The sequence below is a fragment of the Camelus dromedarius genome, chromosome 7, assembly GCF_036321535.1.
Source record: "Camelus dromedarius isolate mCamDro1 chromosome 7, mCamDro1.pat, whole genome shotgun sequence".
NCBI lineage: Eukaryota > Metazoa > Chordata > Mammalia > Artiodactyla > Camelidae > Camelus > Camelus dromedarius.
The window spans coordinates 28,820,699-28,838,874 of NC_087442.1; the positions used below are offsets into that span (position 1 = coordinate 28,820,699).

Sequence of the window (18,176 nt, forward strand, 5' to 3'; positions counted from 1 at the left end):
AGAAGGAACCCTACTTCAGGATGACACCTGCACCCCAATGTTCATAGCAGCACTATTTACAATACCCAAAACATGGAAACTGCCTAAATGTCCATCAACAGGTGACTGGATAAAGAAAATGTCATATATTTATACAATGGAATACTACTCAGCCATAAAAACTGACAACATAACGCCATTTGCAGCAACATGGATGCTCCTGGAGAATGTCATTCTAAGTGAAGTAAGCCAGAAAGAGAAAGAAAAATACCATATGAGATCGCTCATATGTGGAATCTAAAAAACAAAAACAAAAACAAACAAACAAAAACAAAGCATAAACACAGGACAGAAATAGACTCATAGACAGAGAATACAGACTTGTGGTTGCCAGGGGGGCGGAGGGTGGGAAGGGATAGACTGGGATTTCAAAATTGTAGAATAGATAAACAAGATTATACTGTATAGCACAGGGAAATATACACAAAATCTTATGGTAGCTCACAGAGAAAAAAATGTGACAATGAGTGTGCATATGTCCATGTATGATTGAAAAATTGTGCTGAACACTGGAATTTGACACAACATTGTAAAATGATTATAAATCAATAAAAAATGTTAAAAAAAGAATTTGGGATTAGCAGACACAAACTACTATACGTAAAACAGACAAACAACAAGGACCCACTGTATAGCACAGGGAACTATATTCAATATGTTGTAATAACCTACAATGAAAAAGAATATGTATATGTATAACTGAATCACTCTGCTGTATACCAGAAACTAACACAACATTGTAAAACAACTATACTTTAATTAAAAAAAAAAAAAAGAAACGAGTTTAAACTTTCTAATGGCTTAAAATCCAGGAATGAGATGCAATTTCTGGAAAGATCTGTAACCCCTGAGCAACATAACTCTCAGAACCCCCTTCACAGGGATTATGTGAGAAACAAAATGTAAGCTATATATAAAAAGCACCTGGCACATACTCTGTGAAAAAGAAGAGTCACCCAGGAGGTGAAAGGTCAGAACAACTGAAACCCACAGGAGTCAGTAATAAGCTGGAGGGCACCTTCCATGACAGGAAGGTGAGGAACTCTGTGGACCTGCTCCCCAGTGGAACAACAATTACTGCTCAAATTATCAAACAACCATTTAAAGTTTCTGGAAATTGTCCTAATAGCATACAGCAAATGAAGAAACACTTATTCAAGAAAACATAGTAAGTCTTAGTAGAAACAGCAAAAGCCCATAGCAATTCAGCCATAACCTGCTCCCATTTTCCTTCCCTAGTTTGTTATGATTGAAGCTCTACTCTGGGATATTATGGCCAAGAGGGTGGGGAGGGGTTCCCTTTCCCCTAGTCCACAGTCTAGGACTACAGTATCTCCTTGGAGGTGCAGGCCAATGGCGTTTTGCATTCCCCCAGCTTGCAATTCTGTGTCACAGAGGCTAAATGCCAGATGAGTGCAATGGAGAGGTCAGGGCCCCTCCTCAGCAGTCATCCGAGACCTGATTGCAGGGCAGAGACTCATCCCAGGTATGGCAGCCAAGAACACTTGGGCTCTGATTGCCCTCATGCTAGCTCATTCACAGAGTGGAACTCCTACACTGGGAGAGGCAAACCTGGAAGGATAGAGTGTACCACCCCAACTCAATACCTTGCTATAAATCTGGGGTGTCCTCCAAGAGAAGTAGGAAACTGTATTTGCCCCCAATCCTGGAGCAGTGATTCAGAGATTTTGCCCATATGGAGACACATCATCGGAACAGAGAACTCTCCCCAAAGGAAGTGACTTTGTCTGGAACAGAGTGTAGGGCAAGCCTGAAGGCGCTCTCAGAAACCAGGGAGATTCAGGTGGGAAGCAACTGAGAGCAGGCTGGTAGCTATTTTATACATAGTATATTCAATATCTCGTAGTAACCTATAATGAAAAAGAATGAGAAAACGAATACATGCATGTATATGCATGACTGGGATAGTATGCTGTGCACTAGAAATTGACACATTGTAACTGACTATACTTCAATTTTAATAAAAAGAGCTGGCTGGTGGTGCCACAAGAACAAGCTGAACGATTAGGCCAGTGAGTTCACCAGAGAGGACCAGGGGAAAAGACAGCTAAGAAGAAGTAAAATAAAGCAAAGTTACCTAAATGTGTCTCCAGCGGGCAGCATAATCACACAGAGAGGCATTACTCCAAATGACTTTAAAGCACAGTAATTTGCCTGCATCTCTCTGGTGGAATATACCCTAAAGATGAAGGAAAAGAAGGAAAATGAAATTAAATATTTTTCAATAACTATAATATGGGTGTAGTGTAGTGTTGTGCTGTTATTTTGAAGTGGTGAGCAAGTGAATAATTACATACAATCCTATTTGTTACCACTGTTAGTGTTGAGAGCTGGGCTTCTTGGCAGAGGGAAAAGAATATACAGATAGAAGATAGACAAAGGTAAATAAAAACCCTGTAGTCTCAAATTTGGATTGGAAGTAATAGTGTGACCTTTTGACATATTTTCTTTATAGTAGATGTAGAAATAGGTAGCAATATAGACATAAAAATAAACATAGTAGATGCATTTCTTTGCTTGGTTAAAATCCACTATATAGTTTATCTATATCTGTTTCTTTGCTTGATGCACCGAAAAGACCAATCCAGTGACCTATTCAATTGCAAGGAGCAACTCTAGTGACCAGTTTGGTCTTCACATACCATTTCCCACTGAAAGGAACGAGGGGTACTTAGAGAAGTGGTAAATTCCATCTCTGCAAGTAAGCTTAGAATATGTACAAGTAAGCTGAGGATGTCTTATTCCAAAATTCAAAGAAATTATCAAAACATATTGGGGTATTTCAGAGGAACTCAGGAGCCAACTAGAAGCCTTGGGATCTAATGCCAGTTAATAGGAATTATGGGAGACAGAAACTTGTTAAACAACTCTATGGAGATGAAAATGGCAAAATCCAGACTGGTAGAAACTGCAAAGGATAAACAATCCAGTTTCTTCAACCAGTAAATTGCATGGGGGAAAAAAAAAGGGGAAAAGAAAAGAAAAGAAAAGGGAGGGAAAATCTATAAGGGACTTAAGAGATCTGTGAACCAATCACAATATGTGAATCTTAATTTGATCTTGATTTCAACAAACCATAGGCAGCCCTTGCTTTATATTGTTCAGAGATGAACAGATTTCTATTGCCAGTTTAGTTAAATAATACCAGTCCCCCAGCAACATGGTTCAAATCTCAGTTACCACAGTAGATTAACTATGAATAATTGCTAATTGCATAAAATGCAAATGTCACTACTTGGTCTTCAGTCCACAAATCACTATACAGTCATCCCTCAGTATCCACGGGGGATCGGTTCCAGACCCCCCAGGGACACCAAAGTAAAGGATGTTCAAGTCCCTTATATAAAATGGCTCAGTACAATGAACATAGTCGGTCCTCTGTATCCACGGGTTTTGCAACATGTTCGGGGACCAATCATGTCACTTCCTTCAAAGTCTGTTGGTGGTTGGTCATTGTGCAACTATTATTCAGGACACTCAAAAACAGTAAAGTGTGTGGAGTGTGTGGTTGTGTAGCCTCTTGGTCTCTCAATGATAAACCTGCATGCCATTTTACAGAAACAGAAAATTGAAGGAAGAAATTGATCAAGGAAGATGGAAATGCAGCAAAGAGACAAAAAGTGATATCGCTAGAAGTGAAATTCACACAGAATGTAAATGGAGTTATGAAAGAAACAGCCGACTATGGGGATGTTGACCCTGCAGCCATTTAAGAGACTCTAGATCTGCAGCCAGAGGAAATCAGTGAAGGCAAACAGCAACACAAATGGGGAAAGTGGTTGTGGCAAAGAGATAAAGACACAAAGACGTCCCAGAGGAAGTGATATCAGCAAAAATCTTTATGTTAAACAAACTCTTGGAGATATTTCACAACATTGGAGGCACTAAGGATAAAATGTTGGAAGCAGATCCAAAGTTAGAAAGAAGTATGAGAACTTGCGAAGACATACAAGAGATGCTGCCTTCATATTGTAAGTTACACGACCGGAAGAAGATGAGCGAGCCCTGCTCAAACTATTCTTGATAGGTATTTTATAAAGAAATAAAACACTTTAACACTTGATGTTCCTAATGTTTTAAATGTATTACAGTGTACTAAATAAATATTAGTTTTACTAGATTTTTTTAATTTTCTTACCCATTTATAACCAAAGTAGGAGAGTTTTTAACGTTTAATTGTTTAATATTTGTAAATATCATAGAACAATAATAATTTTTACCATTAATATGTAAATTATTTTTGTACAGTCACTTTACAGTCCTACATTACTATGCAAAGTGAGGACTACTTGTATTTGAGAAAAAAAATGAGATGATATCTGTACATTGAGTGGATGGTTGAGGGTACTAAGGACTTTTTCTTTTTAGTTGTTGCAATGGCATGGTGGATGTGTTTTTAAAAAAGATGACAGAGGAAGTCTTTACCTTTTAGAGATACATACAGTTAAGGTTATATGATATCTAGAATTTGCTGAAAATAATGTAGGAGGGTAGTGCAAGGCAGTATAGATGAAATAAAATTGGCCAGGAGTTGGTTCCTACTGAAGCTCAGTGACAGGGATGTGAAGTTTATTATATGTTTACTTTTGTATACATTTGAAATCTCCAGTAAGTTTTAAAAATGCTAATTGATCAGAAAAAAATGTAAAAATATCATCATCCAATCTTTAATTGCAATGTTTAATTTTACTTTATGGCTCCCTGGCCACAGATGAGCCAGGCAACAAAGCCAGGTTCAAGCACAAACGCCTGGTGTGGGCTCTCAAGTAGGAAGGAAGCTAAGTCTGTTCAAGGACACTCGAGTTCCTGCTTTGCCTTCACAGGACACTGGAGCATCTGACCTAAATGGGAGATAAGAGGGAATAAAAATAAAGATTTCTTCCTCACAAGAGGATTGTCTATGATCACACATTTGTTTACACAACTTTTCCTTTAACCCCTGGTGAAGAGGCAGGGGGAAGAGAGAGAGTTGTTTTGAAAGTTGTCTTGTTTTTAGAAGCTTATAGGGCTCTGACAAAAACGATGGTTGAGCCATCAACTGTGGCCAAAGACTCTTTTTTGACCACTTAATCCAATTTAATTTCCAGCTTTATTGGGATATAATTGACAAGTAGCACTGCGTAAATTTAAGGTGTACAATGTGTTGATGATTAACCACCGCAGCATTAGCTAACACCTCCATCATATCACCTGGTTGCCTTTTCTCTTTTGTGGGTGAGAATACATAAAACTCACTCTCTTAGCAACTTTCAAGTATGTAACACAATATTCATTAACTATAACGACCATGCTGACATTAGATCCCCCGAATTTATTCATCTTGTGACTGGATATTTGTATCCTTTGACTAACATCTCCCCATTCCTTCCAGCCCCTGGCCATTGGTAACCACCAATCTACTCCCTGTATTGATTTATTTTACTAAAACAGAGAAAGCCTTTTTCTTTATATTACAATTTTTTTTGTAAATTACAACTTTAATTTCATAGAAGTTAATTGCAAAGTAGATTTCTGCTATTTATTTTTAGCATCTGTGCCAACACTTGTCAATCCAAATATAATTCAGTCTTAGTTCCCTTTATCTGTGCATCTGTCATTGCTGTTAAAGATCATTCATTCTATTACTCTGTAAGTGTCAAAGGTGAAGGAGGAAGAACATAGCTAAAGAGTTGTTTATAGATGAAAATTGTTCAGGCTAATTTTCAATATTCACAGTGGCTTCAGGAGAAAATATCTCTGGAGATTCATTTAAGTTGTTGGGTGAGTCTGTGCTCATTTCAGTAACTGGCATATATGTTTTTTGGAAAAGAATCAGTTATCCTAACAATAGAACCAAATCTCTAAAAGGGAGCAGTACTTGAGAGAGTCCGTACTTTTTGTACAGATTTCATACTTTGATGAATGGAAGATATAAATTGTGTCAATGTTTGATCCAAGTAACCATTTAGCATCATTGCTGCATGAATTCATTTTGCTACATGAAATTAAAGGCCAGCATTAGCATATTCACTTAAAAATTTCTGACCACCTTTCCCAATGCACTGTATCATTTTACAGTTGGAGAAACTGAGTTGTTAAAAAGCAAATGAATGTTCCCACCACAGTGAAATAAAGATAAACCCTGAACTTCTGCCAGGAAGTCTCCCTTCTCTGAAAAAGTACATGGATACTGATTCCCCAGCTTCCTGTCAACTGACAGAAAGTGACTCAGGTCTCTGGCTTTACAGATAGGGAACAGCTAATAATTCACAGCCTATTGATTTGGAGTTCTCATGTCCCATGCCTTTGCCTTGAATTTATGAGTTTCTCTCACTGTATCTCTTAATAGCAAGTTGTGATTATCTGCACCTGCTTTAACAGGTCAAACAGGTTTTTATACTGAGCTTTTTAAACCTCATTCTAAATTGTCTTCCACACAGTATTTGAGGTTCTTTCTTTAGCAAACTACTAAGATATTTACATTGGGGGTTTTTATTAGCCTTTCACTCTAATACACTGTAATTTCCCAACCCTGGAAGGTCCCCAGTAACTGGAAGGAAATGTACTTGTTTCAAACTTCAGCTTTTTTTTATTCTTATAATGAGGAAGAACAAAGTGAAAAGGCTGAGAAATAAATGAAAAAAGTATGAGTCAGATGCAAGTGCGTGTAGACTGAGACAAAACCCAAAACTCCAGCTTTAAATAGAGAGAACAAGTAGAGAAAAGTGGGAAGTCTGTGGCCAAAATAATTTATTTTAAAAAATGAAAAAGAAGAGGGAAGAAAATCTGGTATGAGGAAAAGCCAGGGGTGAGGATAAGCAGTGGTGCTTAGATGAACAACATTGACTTTCCCTTTCTTGTTTCAGTGCTTTTCTTCTTAGAACGGATTTTTAGAATTAGGCTTCTTTTGTCACACTGAGTTTGCATTTGACTCCTTCTACCTTTGCAAAGTTTTGTTTGTTTGGTTTGTTTTCATTCAAAATGAACTGGACTTCAGATCCAGTATGTAAGGAAGTTAGAAGTCACCACGCTAGCCTAACAATATGTAAAAAGTTGAGCAAACTGAAAAATAAACAACTCTTCTTAGATCTCTCAGAGAAGTCAGTCACGGGGCAAACTGCTGCCCTCTCCCGCAAGCTGGAGACAGACAGGCGGATACAAAAATCACGGCTGACCTGGGTAGAAACAACCAAGCAGAAACCTCCTCAGGAACCAGTATAATTGGTAAGTTTCTAGACACTTCAGTGTGGATCAGCCTGAGAGATGAAAACTCCAAAGGGACTCAGTCATCAGGGGAGAGGGACTCACACTTCCATGAGTTTTTAACTCCAGGAGCTCTAACACGTTCTCACAGTAAAAATGGGTGAAAATTCCCTTCTGATTCCAGCAGGAGGAGAAGAAAGGAAACCATTTTGAGAAATACCAGAGCATTCTGTTTTTCTTAACAAGGCCTAACCTCAGGAAAAGCTGTTTTAGCAGAGCCTAACCTACCTGGGGAAAGGAAACGTCCAACTCCAACCCATTCTACCATCCTGCTCCACTTAAGAGGGGGAAAAGTTCTGAGAAGCACTGGCGAGGTTCACAGTCCAGCGGCACAGGTAAGACCTAATCAGAGGACTACAGAACACTCACCTCCCCCAACACCTTACTACTACATAACTAAGGGCCTGTTTAACACAGCTCCTTTTTCCTAGTGCATCATGCCTGGCTTTCAAACAAACAAACAAAAAACCACAAAGCATACAAAAAGGTAAGAAACACAGTTTAAAGAGATTGAACAAGTATTAGAACTAGAGTCAGACAGGCCAGGAATTATCAGGTCAGGAATGCATAAAAACTATGATTAATATCCTAAGGGGTCTAATAGAAAAAGTAGACAAGCTACCGGTACAGAGAGATGGAAACTCTAACAAAGTATTAAAAAGAAATGCAGAGATCAAAAACAATATAACAGAAATGAAGAATACCTTTGATGGGCTCACTAGTAGACTAAATATGGCTGCAGAAAGAATCACTGAGCTTCAGGATATGACAATAGAAACCTCCCAGCTAAAAAGCACAAAAAAAAAAAAAAAAAGCCTAAATATCCACAAATTGTGGGAAAACTACATAATGTGTAATATACCTGTAATAGGAATATCAGAAGAAGAAGAAAGAGAGAAAGAAACAAAAGAAATGTTTGAAGCAAAGTCACTGAGAATTATTCTCCCAAATGAATGTCAGATACCAACCCACAGATCTAGGAAGCTCAATAAACACCAAGCAGGACAAATACCCCCCAAAAATCCATACATAGGCTTTATATTTAAACTGCAGAAAATCAAACATAAAGAAAAAAACAAAAAAAGAGAGGCAAAAAAACACCTTACTTATAAGAAGAAAGGATAAAAACTATATCTGACTACTCCTCAGAAACCATGCAAGCAAGAAGAATAGAGTGAAATATTTAAAGTAATGAGAGATAAACCCACCAATCTAGAATTCAGTATTCTGAAAAACTATCCTATAAAAAAAGGGAGAAATATAGTCAGAAACAAAAACAGAGGGAATTTATTGCCAGTAGACCTACCTTGAAAGAAATGTTAGGAGTTTTTCAACAAGAAAGAAAATTATATAGGTGAGAAACTTAGATCTACAGGAAAAAAAAGAAGAGCATCAGAGAATAAGTAAGTGAAGGTAAAATAAAATAAAATAAAATAAATACCTTTATTTTTCTTATTTGTTAATCTAAAAGATTACAGCTTATTCAATAAATAACAGCAACAACATATTTGACTACATATAGCATGCATATTAAATATGCTTACATGTAAATAAGATTAATGACACAAGAAACAGGAGTGAGGTATTAGGAATGTTTTGTTATCATAAGGTACTTGTACTACCCCTGCAATGCTGTAGTGTTATTTAAAGGGGATTCAGATTAGTTGTAAAAGTATATTGCCAATTCTATGGCAACCATGAAAAAAAAGTTTGGAAAAAAAAGTATAATTGACATGCTAAGAAGGGAGAAACATGGAATCATATAATGCTTAATAAAAGGTACAAAAAGGAGAAAAAGTGATGAAGACAAAGACAGGAACAAAGAACAAGGGTGGCAAATAGAAAACACTAACCAGTATAGTAGATATTAATTGAACTACGTCAATAATCCTTTAAATGTTAATGGTCTAAACACTAATCAAAAGACAGAGATTGTCAGAGTGAATCAAAAAATAAGAACCAACTATATGTTATCTGCCAGAAACTCATTTTAAATATAAAGACATAAATAGATTAAAAATAGAAGTATAGAGTACATTATACCACGCTAATATTAATCAAAAGAAAGTGGGAGTACCAATATTAATTTCAGCCAGGGCCAACTTCAGAGCAAAGAAAATTTTAGAGATAAAGAAGGACATTACATAATTATAAAGAGGCCAATACTCCAAGAAGCCGTTACGATTCTTAATGTGGATGTCCCTAACAACAGAAGTACATGTACACATATTTACTACATGAAGCAAAAACAGGCAGAACTGCAGGGAGAAACTGCAATAGATAGATCCACCCTTATAGTTGGAGACTCTAATACCTCTCTAATCAAAAATGACAGATTCAGCAGGCAGGAAATCAGCAAGGACATAGCTGAACTCAACAGCACATTAAGCAACTGAGTATGTGACATCTATGGACTTCACCCAACAACAGCAAAATACACACTTTTCTCAAACTTGCATGGAACATTCACCGAGATACATCACATTCTGGGGCATAAAACACCTCAACAAATTTAAAAGAATAGAAATCACATAATGTCTGCTCTCAGAGCACAGTGCAATTAAACAAGAAATCAATAACAGACAGATAGCTGGAAAATCTTAGAAGACCTCGATATTAAACGTTACATTTCTAAATAACATATGAGTCAAAGAAGAAATTGCAACACAAATTAAAAAAAATATTATGAACTAAATGGACACAGAAAACAACTTATCAAAATTTGCGGCATGCAGCAAAAGTAGTGCTTAGATGGAAATCCATAGCACTGAGTGCATATATTAGGAAAAAAAGAAAGATCTAAACTCAATTATCTAAGCTTCTACCTTAGAAATGAAAAAAAGAGTATATTAAATCCAAATTAGGTGAAAGAAAAGAAATAATAAAAATTTAAGCAGTCATTAATGAAATTTAAAATAGGAGGTCAATAGAGAAAATAAACAAAATAAAAACCTTATTCTTTGAAAAGATCAATAAAATAGATAAGCCTCTAACTAGGCTAAGAAAATAAAAGATATAAATTACTAATATCAGAAATGAAAGAGGGAGAATCACCACTGATCCCATGGATATTAAAAGGATAATAAAGGAATAATATGAAAAACTCTATTCCCATACATTTGATAACCTAGATGAGATGGACCCATTCCTTGAAAGACACAATGTGCTAAAACTAAGACAAAAAGAAGCAGATAATTTGAATAGATCTTTTAAAGAAATTGAAACAATAATTAATAACTTTCTGAAACAGAAAGTACCAGGCCCACATGGGTTCACTGGTGAATTCCACCATTTAAGGAAAAATTCTACCAGTTTCTGCAACCTCTTTCAAAAAATAGACACAGAAGAGATACTCTCTAACTCATTCTTTGAATCCAGCATTACCCTAATACTAAAACTGACAAAGGCATTACAAGAAAACAAAAGACCAACTTCTCTCATGAACGTAGATGCAAAATGCTCAACAAAATATTATCAAGTCAAATCCAATAATGTATAAGAATAATTATACACCACGACCAAGTGGGATTTATCCTGATTATACCAGGCTGGGTTTAGAATTTGAAAATCAGTTCATGTGATTCATCACAATGACAGGCTAAGTAAGAAAAATCACATGATCATATCAATACACACAGAAAAAGCATTTGACAAAATGCAACACCAATTTCTGATAAAAATTCTCAGCAAAGTAATCTACAAAAACCCTCCAGTTAACATACTTAATGGTGAGAAATTTGAAGCTTTCCCACTAAAATCAAGAACAAGGCAAGGATGCACCATCTCACCACTGCTCTCAGCGTCCTACTGGAAATTTTACCAATTCAACAAGAAGCGAAAATAAAAGGCATATGAATTGTGAAGGAAATTGTTTTTGCTTATACATAACATAATCATATATGTAGAAAATCCAAAAGGATTTAAAAAAACACACAAAAAACCTTAATGCAAATAAGTGATTTTAGAAAGGTTGCAAGATACAAGGCAACTATTAAAAAAGCAATCACTTTCCTATTTCCAGTCATGAACAAGTTTAATTTGAAACTAAAAACACATTCACATTAGCATCCTCCCCAAAATGAAATACTTAGGTATAAATCTAACAAAACATATACAAGATCTACATGAGGAAAACTATAAAACTCTGACAAATGAAATAAAAAAGAACTAAATAAATAGATTATTTCACGTTCATGGGCAGGAAGACTCCATATTGTCAAGATATTGGTTCTTCCCAAGTTGCCCTGTAGATTCAACACAATCCCTATGAAAATCCCAACAAGTTGTTTCCTAGATATCCACAAACTGATCTAAAGTTTATATGGAGAGAATTAAGACTCAGAGTACCAACTCAATAATGAAAGGGAAGAAAAAAGTCCAAGAACGGAACAACTCAACTTCAAGTCCTCCTATAAAGCTTTAAGAAACTATAGTATTGGCAAAAAATATATACAAATAGTTCAATGGAACAGATTAGTGAGCCCAGAAAAAGACTCACATAAATATAGTCAACTTATCCATGACAATGAGGAAAAGCAACACAATGGAGAAAAGATAGTCTTTTCAACAAATGGTGCTGGAACACCTGGACATCCTCATGCCAAAAATTTATCTAGACACTGACCTTACACTTTTCACAAAAACTAACTCAAAATGGATCGTAGACCTAAATATAAAATACAGAACTATAAAACTTTTAGAAGATAACATAGAAAACCTAAATGAACTCGGGTATAGCAATGACTTTTTACATACAACACCAAAGGTGTGATTCATGGGAGAAAGACTGATAAGCTGGATTTCATTAAAATTAAAACTTCCACTCTGCAAAAGACAATGTCAACAGAATAAAACAAGCCACAGACTAGGAGGAAATATTTGCAAGTGACACATCTGATAAAGGACTGTTATCCAAAACATACAAAGAACTCTTAAAAGTCACCAGTAAGAAAGTGAACAACCCAATCAAAAAAAAAAAATGTGCAAAAGACCTGAACAGAGGCCCCACCAAAGAAGATATACAGATGGCAAATAAATATATGAAAAATGTTCAACATCATATATCATCAGGGAAATACAAATTGACACAGCAATGAGATACCACTACACACCAATTAGAATGCTCAAACTCCCAAACACTGACAATACCAAATGCTGGTGAGGATTCAGAGAAATAGGAATTCTCATTCATTGCTGATGGGAATGCAAAATGGTAGAGGGTTTGAAGATTTCTTACGTAATTAAATATACTCTTACCATAAGATCCTTGGTATTTACCCAAAGGAGATGAAAACTTATGTCCACATCAAAAGTTGCACAGGAATATTTATTCATAATTGCCAAAAGTTGGACACAACAAAGATGTCCTTCAGTAGGTGAATGGATAAATAAATGGTGGTACATCCAGACAATGGAATATTATTCTATACTAAAATGAAATATCAAGCTGTGTAAAGAGAGTTTTCACATCGTAAGGAGGAAACAAATGCAAGTTACTAAGTAAGAGAGGTCAACCTGAACGCTACATACTGTATGATTCCTACTACGTGACATTCCAAAAAAGACAAAACTATGGAACAGTAGAAAGACTAGTGGTTACCAGGGGCTAGGAAGGAAGAAGGGATGAATAAGGGTTCACTAAGAATGAAGCTTAATGTAAACATTGGATCTGAGGTGCTAATGATGTGTTGATCATAACAAATGTACCAGTCTGGTATGGATGGTGACAGTGGGGGAGGCTATAAGACTGAGGGCAGGGGTAGAGGAACTCTCGGTACTTGCTGCTCAATTTTGCTGTGAACTTAAAACTGCCCTAAAAAATGAAGTTTATTAATTTAAAAATTGAACTAGAATAACTAGAACAGAGCATGCTCTGAGACTGCCCTCTTGGGGTCACATATGAAAATAAACCTCTCCAAATAAGGAAAGACTGAGTTGGAGGACTTGGTACTCAGTAGGGACCTACTGTTGGTCTACCACACACTGGCACCTGCATCTTTCATGAAGAAATTCTGTAAGGAAGAAAAGGAGTCCAAAGAAACCTCATCAATTAAAAAGAGGATTTGGACAAAGAAAGCCACCCAGGTTCCAGTGTAGAAATATCATTTCCCTTGATGAGATTTGCTTACTTATCAAGAATGTGACATAAAGAGCTACTTCCCTTTGAACAGGCTTTTAAATAAATAAATGGACCTTTGTAGAATCTTTTTTTGTTCTATAAACCCAATTTTAAAACAAAAAAAAAAGCTCAAATGTGTCATCATTCATGAAAGTGGGGACACAAATAGATATTTATACACTCAAGTTCAAAAAGCATCATCCAACATAGTCAAAAGATGGAAGCAAACTAAGTGTCCACTGATGAATGGATAAACAAAATGTCACATATATGTACACACAGTGAAAGAGCATTCAGCCTTGAAAAGAAAATTCTGACATATGCTACAACATGATGAATCTCAAAGTCATTATCAAGTGAAATGTTTAAAAAGCAAATAAATGGAATTCTTAAGCTTTAAGTTAAAGGAGAAACAAACATTTTACAAGCTTAGCCCAATGAATCCCGACCTGATTTACATAGTCCTCTTAAGCCAGTCACAAAGGGACAAATACTATATGATTCCAACTCATATGAGGTACTCAGAGTAGTAAAATTCATAGACAGCAGGTAGAATGGTAGTTGCCAGGTGCTGAGGGAAAGGAGAAATAGGGAGTTTTTGTTTAATGACCACAGTTTTGCAAGATGAAAAAGCTCTGTGGATAGATGGTGATGATGTGATGTACTTAATGCCACGGAACCATATGTACATTGAGAGATAGTTAAAATAGGAAATTTTAGGTTATGTATATTATACCACAATTTTAAAAAAGAAATATTTTTTTTTGAGTATCTTAATTCATGTTGTGTTCTCAAGAAGCTGTATGTAAAGGAAACATTCACGTTTTGTGGTCCATGATATGAAGAAAAGAGTCTGAAAGAAAAAAATCAATGAGACATGAGTAATGAACGCATCTGAAAACAACTGAGTTTCACACAAATATATGAATTTTATTGACACATAGTATTTTCTTACAGTAATAAATAGAATGCAATCTTAAGGGTTAGTTTGGACTTGAGAAGGCAGTATGTCCGTGATAGGAGTGGTCAGATTTTGTGGTACCATTTTCATTAGAATTGCATCTAAGAGGGAACCAGGTGCTGGCTGGGAATCACAGGTGTGCACGGTATCTGTGTGAGCCTTAATGCTTTTCTCCACGCCATCAACATAATTCAGAGATCCGGGACAATATCCCCCAAGGTGTCCCCCTCCCCCCCAGTTCTAACATAATATATCATAAAAATAGCTAGTGCCATAAAAAGTCAACATTTCAAATATAAAAATTCTTTTATACAAATATAATTCACAATATAATCATTTAAAAAATACAGCCATTTATATGAGTTTGAAACATTATTAAAATAAATATTTCCTAGAGAAAATTTCATTTGCATCACAAAATTATGAAACAGAAGCATATAAAACTAATTCATGATTGACTGTTCTTCAGTGTGTGTCCATTCTCTCTTCCACTCAGTATATACAGTACGAAAAGCATGTCACCACATCTCCCTCTCGATACCTACATCTTTGGAGTTCATGTACGTCTACCTGGAGCACCCACAGCCTATCTGCTTACACTCTCTACCTGGAGCTTCTGTGGTAAGAAGGATTTTCCTGCACTAATTTGCATTAAAGACTTTTTCTAGCCATCCTTCAATTCAGAGGTCTTATGAGCTTGTTACTTTCTGGAAGCAGGCATGTTCATTTCCAAATCAAGGGAGCTACATCCTTGTTCCCTACATGGGACTGTAATAGCCCATTTCCCAGATAATGAATGTTTTCTGATTATCTCAATTATTTGGATTTGGGTACTGCAAAATGTTATTAACCCTGATTTCCAGGATAAGGAAGTTCTCTTGGCTGACTTACACTCAGATGTTATGTGGTGGGTATATTAAGGGCTGTCTTATGACTCTCACAGCATTCTACTACTTGCTTGGAAATGGGACAGCCTGTTAACAGGTAATATAGCTGCGTTTTTAAATGTTGTGGAGAGAGCGGAGAAAAAAGTATATAAACATATAAACCACGAAAGTTTCCAGTTATCATTATTTAATTGTCTCTCTAAGTAGTATGATTACAGTTCTTCTCAAACAATACAAATGAACACGTTTCACTAACAATAAGCTGAAGAGTTAAGCTGGTTGATGTTGATAGCCACCTTTCCAATTTCTACGGAAGGGAAAAGTTTTTAGGAAAAGCTGGCTTGCAAACGCAAGCGGTAAATCTTCCAGCATTTGAAGTACCTTTCACACAATTTGACCATTGCCAGGATGTCATTTATCCAGACTCACATGCACGTCCTTCATTCCTCTTACCAAATTTTTCTTTCTTTCTTTTTGTTAAAAAAACCAAAACAAAACATTATCCATCCTTGCTTTCTGCGGCAGAAACCCTTGTCTCCTCCACCTCCACTTGCGAACGCCCCAGGCAAACGTTTGACCTGCTCGCTAAAGCCTCGTCTCTTGCACCTCTTCTTCCGTCTCCTCCTTCAGGGCAGCGATCTGGGACCGGGACCTCTGCCTGCTGGAGTTCCGGTGGGGGAGGAGCCTCAAGCGGTCGGAGGGGCTGATAGCCTGCCGGAAGAGGCTCTTTTCGCTCAGAAGCCTCTGGATGGAATCGTACTGCCGCACTTTGTTCTCCTCTATTACCTAGGGAAGTGGCCGATAGTGAGATCTCAGGCAAAAGGGCAGGGTGGACCAGAGCAAGGCAAGGATGGCGTATGCTCAGAGAAAGAGGAAAGCTGAAAAGAACACACAGCGTCCAGAGGCTTGCCGTCTGACCACTCTGGGACATCTCATTTCACAGCTGAGTCCTCTTGATGTATGGAACGTCTACCATTTTGAAATTAGCTGTAATTTTCTACTTAGCAGCTGGGAGTTGGTTCTTTTCTTTTTCTTTTTCTTTTTCTTTTTTTTTTTCTTTTCAAATTAGTATAGCACTGAACAATGTGATTCTTCAGAGGACTTTAGAGGAACTACCAGGGCTTTGAAAACAAAATTTATTCATGTTCGATCCCTCAAATATTACCTTCAAAATCAGTGGAAGTCCACAGCACCATCAAGAGTTGAACCTCCCCAACAGGATTTGAAGCTTAACAATTCAAAATTGGTCAGTATGTGCCTGACTTCAATGCTCCTCCTTCATAAGTTCAAGTTGAACCTGACCCCAGCCTGGCAAGACGTTGTGAGTTGGCCCCCTAATTTGTCACTTGAAGCTTAGTAATACTAATGTTAATCACAGTCCTTTAGTAAGGAAAGCATTTACCTCCAGGAGCCTCAAAAGCCTTAACAGAAATGACGCCATACATCATCCTCAGAATTTCCCTGTGACTAAGCCCAAGGGAATTTGTAAATATCACTTGAAAGAATCTCTGACAGTTTTGAAAGCACAATGAGAAGGTGGGTGGGAGAGGCACTAAGCTGAGCTCCAGCTAATGGCTAGAAAAATGAAATAATGAAATGAACCTTTCAACTCTTGCATTACAACCATACATCAGATGGCAAGACAATCTGAGCCTGTCCTGAACTCTGTCCAAGGGAGATTTAGTTAATGAAAGCATCAGGATTTAGTATTTTTTATGGCTTGATCCTCAAATAAAAGACTCAAAAAGTACAGAGGTTCCAATTTATTTATGTAACTTAGTAATATACTGCAATTTTAAATCTGCTGAATTCCAACCTCACCTCATTATACAGATCAAAGTGAGAAATGTGGGCAGGTATTTTGAGGAAAGCTGGATAGCTCTATGGCATGTGTTCTAAGGAAGAGCTTTGTATATTACTGTAACTTGCAGGAATGATCACATATGAGATTGTTATCAAGAATCCAAGGAGAGATGAGATCTTAGGTAAATTACAAACACTCACCAAAAATCGTTGACATTCCAGCATTGCTTCTAACCTGTGTTCAGAGAGGATTACTGTGCAATCAGCAAATGCTTGTTTTAGGGTTCTTCGAATGATTTGGTATGTTCTAGAAAAGGAAAAAAAAATACATATAATATCACAGAACATAATCTGACTTTATCCTTGATAACATACCTACTGTTCTATCAGTTTAATTCTTTAAATTGAATAACTTTCCTTAAATACTTTTAACATAGTGTTGAGATAGAGTAAGCCACAATCGGCTTTCCAACCATGGAGTAGATTCTAAATTTTCATAAATAAACAGGACAAATAATTATGAAAAAATTTCTCAAATAAGTATATTTTTCATTATGTAGAATGACTAGTAGTTCTTTATTTTGTGCTGTAAATATTTCCTGTGGTATAAATGGGATAGTAAGGAACACCATAAGGATCCAAGTATGCCTATGTAACCAAATATTTCATCACACATTGACAAGGAGGAAGAGTTTGTATGAATTTTCCAAATTTATACTCAGAAGAGAACAGGTGGCTCTTATACTAAGAAACAAGCACTTGTGCTCACATCAAATAGTAACTGTTCCGCTGGGCAATTATTTCATATCTAGAGGGCGTCCTCCACTTGCAGACATGACAGCTTGATGGAAATCTGTGTCAATATGAAGTCGGCCTCAATGATTCTGCTCCCACTGTGTTGTTAAATAGCAGGAATTCTGAAACTCACATTGGATCCAAATGAGCACTGGGTTCATCAAGCAGCAAGATCTTCGCTTTACTGAGAACAGATCTGGCCAAGCACATCAACTGCTTGTGGCCATGGCTTAGGACACAGCCCCCATCCACAAGGACAAAATCAAGCTTTCCAGGAAACTGCTCTATCACAGATTTGAGTCCAACCTGC

At 36.7% G+C, this 18,176-nt stretch overlaps 1 protein-coding gene across 1 annotated transcript in view; it reads right to left on the reverse strand.

Moving 5' to 3' along the window:
* Positions 1–14,340: 14,340 nt before the first annotated feature.
* CFTR (CF transmembrane conductance regulator) overlaps positions 14,341–18,176 on the reverse strand; it is a 140,800-nt gene continuing 136,964 nt past the window's right edge. The window contains exons 25-27 of the mRNA XM_064487383.1: positions 18,000–18,172; positions 17,273–17,378; positions 14,341–16,054 (exon numbers count right to left, since the gene is read on the reverse strand). Of these exons, the coding sequence (XP_064343453.1) occupies positions 15,854–16,054; positions 17,273–17,378; positions 18,000–18,172 (480 nt within the window). The 3' untranslated portion in view covers positions 14,341–15,853. The remainder of the gene's footprint in view (positions 16,055–17,272; positions 17,379–17,999; positions 18,173–18,176) is intronic.